General features: G+C 42.1%; 1 protein-coding gene across 6 annotated transcripts in view; it reads right to left on the bottom strand.

The window, feature by feature from the left end:
* Window positions 1–11,771, bottom strand: part of LOC136426576 (dual oxidase 2-like) — a 38,896-nt gene extending 27,125 nt beyond the window's left edge. For 5 of the 6 annotated variants that reach the window (XM_066415240.1, XM_066415241.1, XM_066415238.1 and 2 more), the window contains exons 1-6: window positions 11,538–11,771; window positions 6,644–6,760; window positions 2,674–2,769; window positions 2,097–2,258; window positions 1,304–1,494; window positions 671–744 (exon numbers count right to left, since the gene is read on the bottom strand). In XM_066415240.1, the coding sequence (XP_066271337.1) occupies window positions 671–744; window positions 1,304–1,494; window positions 2,097–2,258; window positions 2,674–2,769; window positions 6,644–6,760; window positions 11,538–11,610 (713 nt within the window). In that variant the 5' untranslated portion in view covers window positions 11,611–11,771. The remainder of the gene's footprint in view (window positions 1–670; window positions 745–1,303; window positions 1,495–2,096; window positions 2,259–2,673; window positions 2,770–6,643; window positions 6,761–11,537) is intronic. The other variant, XM_066415244.1, reaches the window with a different exon arrangement.
* Between the last annotated feature and the right edge of the window lie 2,974 nt (window positions 11,772–14,745).

Genomic DNA, 14,745 nt, shown 5'->3' with positions numbered 1-14,745 from the left:
TCATAATGACACCCAGTGGGGTCTTCACGCTTCGTTGAAAATGAAAAAATCTCAAGATTTATTCTGAAAATCTCAAGATTTTGTGATGAATCTTGAGATTTTATGAGACAATCTTGAGATCTTTGTAAAGGTCTCAAGATTTCTCCAGGATGTTTCAAAGCATCTCAAGATTTTTTCATTGCATCTCAAAATGCTTTAAAAAAATCTAAAGATACAAGATGTTGTGACAAAAATCTTGAGATGCTTTGAAATCATCTTGGAAAAATCTTGAGATTGTCTTATAAAATCTCAAGATTGTCTCATAAAATATCAAGATTGTCTCATAAAATCTCAAGAAAATAAAAAATAATAATTTAGCAAAGGCATTTGTTGAACGTGGCAGTGGCTGCATCAACGCTGTCACCAAAATGCAGTTGCCGAGCAGTAGAGGTCGTGGCAGACCTAGGAAATCGTGGATGGAGTGTGTCAGGAAGGACATTAAGGTGTGCTGCCTAACCAGCGTAACCCCCCTGGACAGAGCCACGTGGAAGAGCGAGAAATTAAATCCCCGCGAACATTTCTGGCTGGCTGTCATGACGCCCCTACGACCACGGAGGTCATAGGTCATGAGTGAGTGAGTGAGAACATTTCTGCATTTACAGTAACATCGTGAGATCAAAGCTGAACAAACCTGAGAGCGTCGGCCCAAGCCTTGGTCACTCCGTACATCAGGCCTCCGTCCAGAAAAGCAGTGATCTCGTTCAACTGGAGAAAAGCAGAACGTGAAGGTTGCTAATTGAGTCATACATCTGATGAACATTATGTCTGTGTTCGAGGAGGGGCCTTGAGCACATTGCAGGGGCTCAAAGGCTAGCAACTCCTCCCTGCAAAAATATACCCAGCTACTGGAACAGCAAGGAAACTTGCTGACCAATGTGCCACTAGGCACGACAAAGGTCTGCTTGAGGCGCCTCGGACCCCTATTTTACGTCCCTTTCGAAAGACAGGTGCAGCCCCAACTGAGATGCCCTTCCCCGGATTTGCACCGGGGTCTCCCAGTTACATACTAACTGGAACCAGCAGCTCAACTATGAGGCTGCTACCATTGGAAGAAAGGTTGGAAGACTGCCCTTGCCAAACTGTTGTCTAATGTAGCATTTATGCCGCACTACACGCACATTAGCTGAGCACATTGGGCATTAATGCTGGATTCCCTCTACTCCCTTTTGAACAGAGCATTAATGCCAGCATACACCCCTGACCATTAATCATCATTTATCACCCAGTCTTCTTGGACTGTCAGGGAAGTGGAAGACTTGGTTACCTGTTGTCGAGGGAAGTTTGGTGAGAATCCGGTGATGCTCATGTCGTAGCGAGAGCGCAGCAGGGGAATTTCCCGCCCGCCCCTTCCGTCGGGGTCGTACTCAAGGTCGCCCTTCGGGATCTGGATGTTGAAGTATTCCCGCGGGCAGCCCGGGCGCTGGGCGTCCAGAATCTCCTCAACAACTTGTTGTCCTGTGAGTAAAATAAATAAAGTCAAAACAAAGGAGATCACTCACTCACTCTCACGCTCTCCCATAGCTTAGTCAGCTGTAGGGGCAGCATAGCGTTCAGTAAAGGTTCTCCTGAACTGCTGGCCATCTTCTGCCAGTCTGCCCATAAAATCTGGTCTATGTGGACAGGTGGTCACTGTAGACAGGATTCTTAATACTTGTGTCGATGGAAAAAGTTATCTAACTCTAAGAGACCACCAAAAAGTGGTCACATTGACCAGGTGGTCCTTGTGTAGAGGTGGTCACTAAATGTACAGGTTTGACTGTACTCTTAGACCAAAAACCATTACAAATTAAACTACTGTAACTGTACATGTACTCGAAACAAATACTCAAAAGATTTCAAGTGCTAGGCCCTGGATCCTGACCTACAATATGGAGGAACTTAATGGAAAGGAACAAGGGGTAAGTTCCTATATTAGACTGTCACTAAGGCAGGCTCACCGAAGAACATCAGAAGGGCACTTTTTCTGCTATCTTATATGTAGCACAAGATCTAAGAATGTGGGAATCAAAGGTTGCCTCAATGTCTACAAGAAGGGCTCATTCTCCTTCCGTGCTCACCAAAGAAAGTCAGCAGGGCACTCCGGTTGCGGAAGGACCCCATCCCTGTCATTCCCTTCATGGTAAGCTCGCTCAGGGTACGTGGGTTCGGACGGTCCCAGCCAGACGGCTCGTAGGTCCCGTCTTGGTAGTGGGACGGCAGGCGCCGCGTCAGGGGGCTGTCTGTAACAGGAACATCAACCTCCATTAACATCAATCCGCCACTTTGAAAAACAGTGGTGCAACACCCCCCAGGTATGCACAATTTAGACTGAAAGGTCCTGGAGTGCATTATACTGGGAGATGTTGGGTTGGAAATCTGTTTGGACGTATCTTTTTAGGGTGGCGGAATTATCTACCCTGGTGGAATCATGTTCATAGATGTTACATCTCTTATCACCTTTCAGTTAATTCTAATTCATTGAATAATTTATTTTTGCACACATTTTATGTGATATAAAACAAGTACAACATATAATCTAGAGTCAGAATTTAGACCAGAGTAGACACATGCTATACTGTGCTACATTATTGAGCAACATATCTTTCCAGTATCGCACATGTTGGGTGAGCGACACAGACACAAATTTGAACAAACCTGCGATGCCCCACTCCGGGTGAGCGCGGTTGTTGTACCAGCCATCGTAGCCTGCGTACTCAACCTCCTTGTAGGTCTCAAAGTTGATCTGCACTCCTGAAAACAGAAGACAGTGTTGGGTTTAGGCTCCTGGCATTGTAACATGGAGGGGAGGGGGGCTTAATGTTAAATTCAGGAAGATGGTCCATGTATAATTACTCTCACCTCTCAAATAGAAGTACCCCCTGGAATAGAAGTACCCCCCGGACAAATTTTCAAAATGCAATATAAGTACCCCCTGGAATAAAAGTACCCCCCGGAAAATTTCAAAAATTGACAGTCGAGGCTAGGTAAACTGTGTCCATACATGTACAACTGTCACTGTCAGAGGGAAATAAGATAATAAGCAGGTAGGTAACTTATATTTAGTCAATTATGCCATACCTATTAAGTATATAGATATTGAACAGAATAACTGTCCATAGCTTGTTCAAATCATGATGATCTTACTCGCCTCGTAAAATATAATACACATGTAGTAATATTGAAAAATTGGGCATAGGTTCCCCGCTATGACCCCTAACCGGGGGCCACGGTGCTTTCAAATTCAACAAGTGAAAATGTACATGATACATGCTTTTTCTACTTGGAACTTGAAGCAAGTGATCAAAGAAAATTGTTATATCATTTTATTATGACTGACAATCAGTGACATATAACAAAAATCATCAGAGTACTTTTAAAAGTTAAATGTACCTGATCATATTTTCTAAAGAGATCAACCACAAAAAAAAAAACAAATATGAACACAGTCCTTCCACAGAAGAAATATGTCTATAAACTTTTGCTCCATAGCGTCGAAAACAAAGTGAGACGCTCGGATTTCGAGTTCCCGCGGTAAATCCCACAATATTGAATAGAGATCGACTGTAAAAGTAGCTCAACGTCACAGACCGCACATACTAAGAAGTTACCCATTACGTGTTGACACTAGAAACCCGCGATGAACCGCCAAAATTGGGAAAATCTTACGATTATTTAAAAAAATGAACCTTCTGAAAATAAATATGGCGCTGTGTGTCCATCGTTGCCCAAAAAATATAATATTTCCATGCGTTTACGGTATCATTTTAAAGATCGGTATCCGCACTACGCAATATGCTGCTAGTTTTACTGTCGCCATGCCTGAGAGTGGCGGCCATGTTTCGCGATTTCGCGCTGTTGTTTACCGAATCATATCGGACATATTTCTGCCGTTTTAGAGATTTTGTGGCCTCAAAACACATATCACAAGGGAAGTTAAGTTATGATTGTTGTTTTAACGTGTTACATGTCTTCTGCGAACAAATAATTCTTCCGCCGCGCTGCCGATACTACGGATATGGTGGTCAGGAAATTATTATTCCCTGTGTAGGCGAGCACCCTACTCCACACGTTTTTGATCAGCGTGCTTTGGTTTACGATGTAAACAGAGACTATCAAAGTTATTAATATGAAAATTGTATTTCAAAATGTCAATGTCGCGTCTTATTTTCCGGTTTACTTTGTAGCGTCATAGCGATATCGACCGATATGTTACGAGTGCCGCCAGGATAATTTTCACAGGGCCGTCAAAGCGGCGAGAAAATCAACGCCGGTAGGCCGAAAAATAGCGAATTACGAGCAAAAATACCGGGGAAATATGGACAGAAAAACCTTAACTTACGATTTTAGAGGGATTCCTGGTTTACAAAGCCTCAATTTTTCAAAAAATAATAAACGTACCGTCTAGAATAAGAAAGTACAGGGTGGAACTACAGTCAAACCTGCCCAAGGCGACCACCCGGCGGACCGAGCAAAAACGGTCGCGATGGACAGGTGGTCGCCATGAAGAGGATTCCACTCACATGTTTCCAGGTCGAGGTTTTCAAATACAGTACGTAAATGGATGGAAAAGTATGTGAATTTAGACAGCATGACCCCCACTAGGTTCAATTCTCATTACATCGTGTCCAAATTTTCGACATAATTTTGACTACAAAACAATGGTTGCCTCGATGATCTCGCAGCGCCCTCCCGCATTCACATGTTACATTAAATAGTACACACACACACACACACATCATCGAAGTTTTACGGCCTAAGACAAATCCCTAGAAAACACCTGCTGGCCCTAGCCTTTTTGGGGCACCGACCGCTGGATAAAAGGGGCAAACATTTTTCGATCTGACAACTTAAGGATCCTATCAAAAGATGAAAACGGAACGGTGTGATTTCGTCGCGCCGCGCCGCCAAGCTCTGTGCGACCTCATCGAAAGGTATCAGTCAGTCAGAACAGCGTCCAATAAAGGTTTGTGAGATTCATGGAAATAAAAGGAAATTTAGAATATTAATTTTCATCAATAACTAGAGTATTCGTAAATGTTCATACACGAAAGCATCGTGTTTTAGAAAGGTCAGCGGTACGCCAAATCCGGGCCACGCCAAATCCAAGATGGCGTCGGGACAACATTTCTCGCCCGATGTTTTGCCCGCCGCGAAGTCATTTTTCGGCGGAATTTAGTAAGACACAGACACATTTTTGTTGAAAATACAAGAAATAGATAGGAATTTCTGTGAAATCTGACTTCTTGACGCCATGCACTACGTACTCGTTTTGAAAATTGAGTTTAAACCGAACTAAGTTTGCGGTAAACTAGATTACGGCGATAGGTACAACATCACAAACATTTGTCTTTACAATGTTTATAGGGGGAACGTTTTATTAAAACGCTTCATGGAGGAATCGATGCTTTAACATTGCTATTCCATATATTTTTGTCCTTCTTTGTCCTTCAAAGTCTTGAAAACATTTCCGTGAAATCCGACAGCAAAATGATCCGATGTCACCACACGCTTGAATATTAGGCGGCCGCCATGGGCAGGTATTGTGCTCTGTGCGGTCCCAATTCGTGGCGGTCGCGGTCGCGTTGGACGGGTGGTCGCCTTGGGCAGGTAGCTTAATGCTTGTGCCTATGGGGAAAATTTTCGGGACCGAGAAAAAGCGGTCGCCATGGCCAGGTGGTCGCGCTGAAAAGGTGGTCGCCTAGGCAGGTTTGACTGTATTGGCGAAAAAAAATAAACGTACCGGTACGTTTATTTGAGAGGTGAGAGTAGTACTGCTATTGTGCTAAATTCGGGAAGACATTTAGGCAAAATTTGGTGTGAATGAATGACTGAACTTTATTGCTCAACAATCGCACATGGTACAATGTATGGCATCAAATCAACAATACTAAAGGCTAAACTATCCTACAATTCTAAGTACAAATATCATCGAAACCAGTATATGGGTTACAATATAGTCATGTATGGGTAATTCTGTCTCGCTTTTGGAATGATTTATGGAAGAATTGACCTATGTTGATGATTGATGATGAAACAGATGATGATGTTAAGATGATGGTGATGATGATTATGAAATAGCTTTCCATACGAATTATACTTATAGGAAATTAAAATGGCATCCCTACGCGTTATACAGAAAAGGGATTTATAATCAGGGTTTTCTGCAGTGGCATCAATCTAGCATTTTGTTACTGATGACAGAGAAAAATTATAGCCTTATTGGTCATTTAGAAAGATTTTGTGTCTGGGGTTTAGTCTATAAATTAAAGTATGAATAAGAAAAAAGTCATTGAGAAAAGTTGGCTACATTTTTAAAAAAATCATTGGTGAAAATACAATAATGAATCTCGATAGTCTCGAAAGCCATGGACTTTGAAGATCAAGAATTTTTCATGATAATCTGTATAACAGTTCAACTTTGTGTTGACCCTCTCACAAACTTAAAGTTCATTTGTTGTAGTTAAATTACTGTTTTGTCTAAGGGAAAAGTCGTTGAGAAAAGTTAACTATGTTATTAAGAAATTTGGGAAGATCCATTGGTGAAAATATAATCATGATATTTGATAAGTTGAAAGTCCAAATTGAGATCAAGAATTTTTCACATTTCTTGTTTCTTCTTACAAACCTGCTCCTCCTGTGTTGGAGGGAGCCGGGGAGGTACCCGCAGCACTCCTGGCTGCTGATTGGCTGGTACTAGTGGTGGTTGCCATGGTAACATTGACATCTGTAGTAGTTGTGGTAGCTTTTCAAGGAAAACATAACGTGAACCAAAACATGAGTAGTTTTTAAAGTTTGCGTTTCCAAATCGAATGAGCATTACATGTTTTCCTGTTGATCAACTGTAGCAGATTTAGCTTAAAATTTGCTGACATGCAAGATTATGTTATTGTTTGAGTTTTTTTCACTGATTTTCATTGAAAATTTTATTGCAAATTCTCTCTATTCGTTAATGATTTCATAAGATTGGTTAATGACTGACTAGTTAAGTTCTTTATTCACAACCAAGGAGTTTAAATCAATACAACAGCCATTTGGTGACAGTCTGTCACCTTCCTCAGGGCAATAAATGAATAATGACTGATTCTATTTTCACACTGTGCGGCTAGGTGTCAAAATTAAAGAACAATGAATTATTACAAGGTGACTCATATTTCTAGTTCTAATAATTTACACATGACTGAACGGAAAGTTCAAACACCTGTCATCAATCATGCGGGTGTGGCAACTTGCAGTTCTTTTGTTGTGGACACCACTATTTGCATGATTGCTTGCAAATTACAAGATACGCATCTGAATGCTGTGACATACTATTGATATAAACAGAATTTTCTGCTACACGTTTTTCCACCTGTACACTTTCCTGGTGCACCTGAAGAAAACCTGAAGAAAAAAATGCTTCCCTTTCCCATTTCAGCTTACATGCTATTAAAGTCTTGAAGGAAACATTATCAAGCAAGACATACGGTGTGATACATGTAAACTTCAAATGTTTGTTTGTTTGTTTGTTTGTTTGTTTGTTTGTATTGCATACCTGGAAAAACGCCTCAAGGCGTAACACAACAGGTTTGTACTGAAGAGTACAAGCTGCATATCCGGACAGACTTATATGATCCACTCACACCGGGAAGCACCCCTACTCTTTTCGATAAGTGTGGTGGGTTCTTGTACGTGCACGAGGTGTGGCTCTCCTCAAACACGGGAACTTCAATTAACGTCCTTCTATTTCATTCTATTCTATTTTGATTTACCACATTTTGTGGAAGGATTGACATAACAGGTGAACTATCACCTTTTCAAGATGTCATCCCAGACCGGACTGTAAGATTTGGACCATCGCACACCGGGGCATGCCCCTACTCTTTTTCGAAAGGTGTGGTGGGTTCTTTAACGTGCGCGGGGTGTGGCTCTCCCCAAACACGGGACCTCCATTTAACGTCCTATCCGAGGGACGTCCCTAACCCTAGATGAGCTAGGTACTCATTTACACCTGAGTGAAGTGAGGAAAGTCGTGTTTAGTGCCTTTCCCAAGGGCACAACGTCGGGGCGCAAGTTCGGACATGTCTCTGGGCACAACCCGGGATTAGACCCCGGGTCCCATTGTTTGACAGCCGCGCGCTCTACACTTGCGCCACACGACGCCACGTCCTATCCGAGGGACGTCCCTAACCGAAGCTAGGTACTCATTTTCACCTGAGTGAAGTGAGGAAAGTCATGTGAAGTGCCTTTCCCAAGAGCACAAAGTCAATGGGACAAATCAGGGAACTCTGATTCGAACCCAGTATCTCTGGGTTCTGGGGCCAAACACCCTGCCACTGCACCACCGCGACACCACTATGTGGAAATGTACGATACGTAAACTTTAATGCAAGATATCATCTTCTTCCTATTTTCATCTACTACTTCAATTGATTTTTCAACTGACCAACTTAGGAGTGAGAACATAATTTGTTGTGACTCGCTGCCAAATTTTCCAAAGAGTCATTTTGATTCTTTACATGCATTGCGTAAATAGATGTTACCTTAGGTGACTCATATTTCTAAGTTCTAAAAATTTATATTTAGATTTTAATTTGATTGAATGGAAGCTGGTCATTAATCATGTAGGTGTGGCAACTTTCAGTTCTTTTGTTGTAGACAACACCATTTGTATGATTACTTGCAAATTACAAGATACGCATCTGAATGTCGAGACATACTGGTAAACAGGCTTTTCTGCTACAGGTTTTTCCGCCTGCACAATTTCCTGGTGCAGCTATAAAGAAAAAAATGGTTCCCTTTCCAATTTCAGCTAAAATACTATCAAAGTCTGGTCTTGAACTTGAAAGTTGAAGGAAATGTTATCAAGAAAAACATACACGTTAACTTCAAGATGTGGAAAAATATATGTCATCTTTTTTCCATTTTTCCCAGTTACTTAGAATAAAAATTATCAGTTACTTTTACCTAAAAGAGTTCATGGGTCATTACTGTTGCTTCCCTTTTATCATTTCTTTATCTTTACTTCCCCCTGAAACACATGAGTCATGACTCAACTTCAGTTTCATTTCCTCATCAGGGAAGTACACGTACTAAACAGGCATCCCACCCACTGTAGATCTTGAGACTTTTGCGGTGGCATAATTGCTGTCTTCCCAGTGCGAGGTATAGAAAAATTATCATAGTTTCATACTTTAACTTAAAGATATCTCCACTGCAAATATGCTTTTCCAATGTATTATGGAATTGTTTCCACTGCGAATTAAAACACTGTGAAAATCTTCTTTTCCCTCCTTCTACAACATAAAACCAGCAAAAAAGTAAATGAATACAATGTCATGTAGCTTTATCTCCAAGCAGAATTCAGGGTGGTAATATTATTACATGTGTACATTGACTCTACAGTAAACATCTAGATTTACCGCTTTGATTCAACAGTTTTTCCTAAAATTTTGTTTGATTTTTTCTACACTTTCTGCACCTGGCGGTCTGCCATCAAGCCAGGCCCCTACTAGTCACATCTATGTGCAGGCACGTCTAACACTTGCAAGACCAGGAAAAACAGACGATAAACCAGATAGTGAGTGAGAGTGAGTGAGGATTTTCTTCCTCATAAAAACTTTTAACTTAAGTGCAGATTGAGACAGTCCCAGGGCTGTCTCCAGCTTTAAATCTTTTTCTGTCCCACTCATTGTTTGGGGGCCCATGTTGTGGATTTTCATTGCTAAATCTGCCATTTTTAGCTTACGAAAATACATTTCCATCAAGTTCACATCATGAAGTTAACATTTTTGGGGCGGACAGGATGAAAATTTGTCCGTTCTAACAAGCAAATTTCCGTCCCACATTGATTTTAACAAACATTGTATACCAGCTGCTTATTCTCAAACTGCTGATATCTCCACCTTTCCAGCCACAAGCTAAAATTCTTTTTGACTGTTGCCTAGAAGGAAGTAAATTCCACAGTTTTAACATCACCACAGACATTTAACGAAGACACACTGTAAATTCTTTTACTTTTGCAGTGGTTTATTTTGTTGTAGGAATAGAAAGGAGGTTTTCGCCTTCTTTTTTGAATTCGTGATTGAAACCGTTTTGTAATAAAGAACTGTAATAATACACAGGAAATGCAAATTTGCAGTGTCATAAATTTGTGGTGGAGCAGTCTTAACACCTCATTTCCTACAGATACCGTAAATGCAGAAATGTTTGCGGTGGTTTTATGTTCGCTGTTTTCACAGCGACTGTTTCAGCGCGACCTTAAGACCAACACAAACATTTTTGTCCAATACTCTAGCAGTGTGTGACTTTAGCGCTGCCGCAAACTTAAAACCACCGCGAGCACTCCTTTTTCCCCTTAGCGCAAAATAAAAACTATGCGAACTTAGATGCATTTACAGCAATGGGTCTACTGCACCTAAGCAGTTAAAAGCTAAAATCTTAAAACTTTTGAGTTTCTAGAGTTGTTCTAGTAGAACAAGTATCAAATTGTGGCCTTAAAGTTCCTTTCTGAGACGTTCTAAGTAAGCAAAGACAGGAGTTAAGTTAAAGATTGAGGTACAAAAACAACCAAAACAAGTCGTCATGAGCTGCCAGGTTGTCTTAGCCCCAGGCGGTGAATTTTCTGCATTCTAGCGATTGTCACCGCACAATACACAAAGGCTGGCAGGTAACATACCTAATCATAGAAAAACACAACCATGCATAATGAAACAGGTGTCTTTTAAAGCTGCACAGAAAGTTTAGGAGTAAAACCACAAACGACGTGAAGCATTTTGGTTGGAAACATTTCCCAAATAGTCTGTTTTATGTGAAATGTTTCATACTTTGCTGAAGGGTTCACATATGCATGCAGCCTGAATCTAGATCAGGGTCTCAATTAAACGTAGGTAGCGAAGATCTGTTGTTCCCTTGGGCAGTGAAACAATCTAACCATAGTTTTTCGTGAAATTTATGATGAGAAATCCTTATATTTCACACAAAACACTTTTATCTAGTGTTGGCCTTGCATTAACTGTTGCGTTTGTTCAACCATGTGCGATCTTTTTCCCCACCCACCCCACCCCGTACTGAAACGTACGGTCCCCCTGTCCTTGCTAGGACAAGATGTCCCCAAATGTTGTCTTAAGAGGCTGTCTTCAAACTCACCCGGACAATCGACACTTAACACACACATTGGGACACGTTCAAATAACTACAATCGCACAAATTGCTCAAAATACAGAGTCTCAAAACAGGTCCCACGATCGTCAAGTTGCAGAGTTCTGGACTTTGTCAAGCTCGGCCGAGTTCTTTATTTCCGGGTGCCGCCAGCGAGCCTGGGCGGGCGGAAAGAGCACACCTCCCGACCAAAATCAAGAAACAACCCGGCGATTTAAGCTCCTAACAACCACTTGTACACAAAGTTCCACACATGTTCGACCATATGTACATTTGAGATAAAAATATGCAGACTTATATTCATAAAGTAGAACAGAAGAAAGTGTCAAATGGCGTCTGAAATTTGAATATTTTGGCAAACAAATACTTTCACTCTCTCTCACCTTGTGCGTCCACAACAGAGGCGACCACGGCGAGCAGAATGGCCGCGTACGCCACTCCTGCACTTTCCCACATCTTCTCTTGTCTTGGCAAGGCTCTATACTAGCCTGTCTCTCCGACGTCTTGACTCAAACTGAACAGAAGTTCTGCTTTCTTGAGTTGCAGCGTCAGAGATGAAAGCTTGAGTCACCACACCGCTTCGGAGAAATGGGGACGGACCGCTTTACCGCCGTGCGCTTCCGCCGGGCCAACTTGGTCTGCTACAGGAAGAAGCTAGTCCCTGCAACCTGTCGCTTGTCATGTGTCAATCAAACGTTGGATTACGTTGCAATTGTAAAAATGAAGTACGAACAAACTACCAGCGATGAAAAAAAAAGCTAAAAGACATTTCGAACGCTTAACTGACTCCTTGGTAGCTTTAATGAAGTTAACATCACTCGGTTGCAAGAAAATGTTACGATATTTCCCCAAACTTCCTCTTGTAGATAGGGAGGGATTGTGTGTGTTTATGTGTCAGGGAAAACAGAAACAGTCACAAGACTCTATGGTCTTCCCTCAGGACATTTCTCTGGTATAAAATGTTTAAAAGCCTAGCATTCATAGCAGGCTCTGTGGACCTTATTTTATTGCTTATAATACACGTTTTGCTGATGACTTCTTTTTGTACTGGGTCGTTTGTGCAGTGGGCTAATAGTGGCTAGCCTGAGTGCCAGCCTTTTTAGCTTCCGTACGCTACCCAAGCTCCGCTCCTCGCCAAAAGGCCGGCAGCGGAGCTTGGGTAGCGCAGCGGAGCTAGGGTAGCGGACGGAAGCTAAAAAGGCTGGCACTCAGGCTAAATAGTGGCTGCACCCAGTACAAAAATAAGTCATCAGCAAAACGTTTTATAACTTGTAAGCCAAACAAAAAGAGCCACAGAGCCTGCTATGGAGGCTATTAAAGCCGTGCCGCGAGTCCACAGGTGATATCTCCGACCGACACGCAGCGCATCCACGCCTGGGGCCATGCCATACCTGTCTATTGTTCTCCCATTGTCTCCGAACCTTGCCATTGTTATAGAGGAGCGGGACAGGCTTGCAAGTGGATGCATGGCCAAAGCTTAAAGGGTAATCTCCAAGCAGATGGAGAGTCAGGTGTGTTTTGTACCGGTGTTTTTGTGGAGTTTTCAATACGTCTTCATACTGGTGTACTTTTCTTTTCTGGCCATAAGATAAAGAACGTAGATTTTAGATTCTGAACACTCCCTCGCTCGGTACCTGACTTGTACCACTAGAAAAACTAACCGAACCATGCGTCTGCTTCAAAATGAATACAAGGCTAGACCGTTCTACAGTTGACGGTACTCTAAAATCAAACTTTAAGGTTTTTGACGTCTTTTAGACGTTTCTGTCGGGCTCTATTTTGTCAGGGTTTCTTTTTGTGAGCGTGTGTTTGGCCAGCGTACAAAATTCAAAAAGAAAGCCTGACAAAAGAAAAAGCCGACAAAAGCGCCTCAAAAGACGGCCAAGTGCGGCACTTTGGACGACGCACGGCGATTGTTAGTGGCCTAGCCGGACAGTTCTCGTGTTACACAGTGGACAGTCCAGTTTTGGTTCAATGCAGAGACATCTCCGACATGCCTAAAGTGCTTAAGTGGCACCGTACCTGTAACAATGCGTGCATTGCCATTGTTAGGGACATGAATGATAAGCAGACCGCTTCCCCATATAGCACGGAGGCCGAGAGTGAGTCATTGAGTCAGTGCGGACCGCGATCCTGACTAATCTCCATACATCTACACATGTACTGAAACGCGAGAAGAAGAGCTCTACTGGATTAGCTTAGCTAATCACTTTTGTCTTCTATGTATGTTCAAGCCATGTATTGTATTTATGCATCATATTTCACTGTATATTATGTAACATACATATTAGTTAGGTCACATGTTAGACGACCTGTACCTAGCCCCTTGGGGCACGAATTTACAATAAAGGTCTTTCATTCGTGCACATGGGGACTAGGGTTGTTCTTTGCAAAGACCGTGATCTTGTGGCATTGTGGCATTGGCACGCTCCACGCCTTAAGACACATCAGAGACATTGTCTGACACCTTGCCGTTGTTAAGGGGACTTGAAGAACAAGCGGGTGGCTTCCCCGGGTGGTACGGACAGTGAGTCAGACTGGGAGCACGGTTGTCGTGATCACCCGAGGCTCCTTCCTTGGGCAACCAGTTTGACTAAAGATAACCCAACTGTGTAAAACAACCGACTCAAAGTCTATCAAGATTCTAAGCCTATGTATGTATTAAAAATATCATTTGGCGCATTAGTCATGCATGTTTGATGTCTACTTTATAGATTACTGGGAAAAGCCGACCTGTTCTAGTTTACTGTAAAAAAAATCATAATGTGGCAAGCCACAGAATTTTCTACGTTATTGTTAATATAGGGAGTGACGAAGAAATAAAATCACGGATCACGAGAAAGACGTCAAAAAACACACGATAAAACGCGCATAAAATAAGCCTCACCCTACATCTACTTGGTAAGCAAAGGTACGACGTGCTATCACCTAATCTCCAAGCAGATATTGGGAGGCTAAATCGTTACGATTTCCTAGCTTTTGTGTCATAATGAGGAGGCTGTTAAACACGGAAAACTGTACTCCATGGTCAGCATACTCCTCTGGTATGTTATCTGTCTAGTTGGCCAACTTCTACTATTTGTCCAGCGACCTGTGGAGCCTGGTAGAGGCTAGACACAGAATAGGCCAGCTAGGAAAACGTAACGTTTTCGCCTCCCCACATCTGCTTGGGGATTACTCAAAGCCTTCTGAGAAAGCCGACCGGGCTTGGGAAAACCCAAAATTCTTTAAACAATCGAACACCACAAGGTCATTTATTTCATGATCATCAGAGAAATTAGGGGTCAACACTGTACTACACACTTGCAAGCTAATGTACCGGATAATCCAAACTAGAAAATCAACAGGACAATGTACAGTCCTAGACTATACAACACAGAAAACAACGCAAGGAAAATACACGTAAGATCGTAATCATGAAACCATTTTGTCTGTTTCCCAATTAATTTCCCAATTTACCACAAAGTCCTGTTGAACTATACAGTTATTAAAATTTCACATTACAGGTAGCCTGGGCATCATCCTCCGTAGTTTCATACCACTGACTCACTACGGAGGAGGATCTGTTTCAAGTGCATTGGATAACTGTCT

The sequence above is a fragment of the Branchiostoma lanceolatum genome, chromosome 2 (assembly GCF_035083965.1).
Source record: "Branchiostoma lanceolatum isolate klBraLanc5 chromosome 2, klBraLanc5.hap2, whole genome shotgun sequence".
In the NCBI taxonomy this organism is placed as follows: Eukaryota; Metazoa; Chordata; class Leptocardii; order Amphioxiformes; family Branchiostomatidae; genus Branchiostoma; species Branchiostoma lanceolatum.
This window is presented reverse-complemented; position numbering and strand designations above follow the sequence as displayed.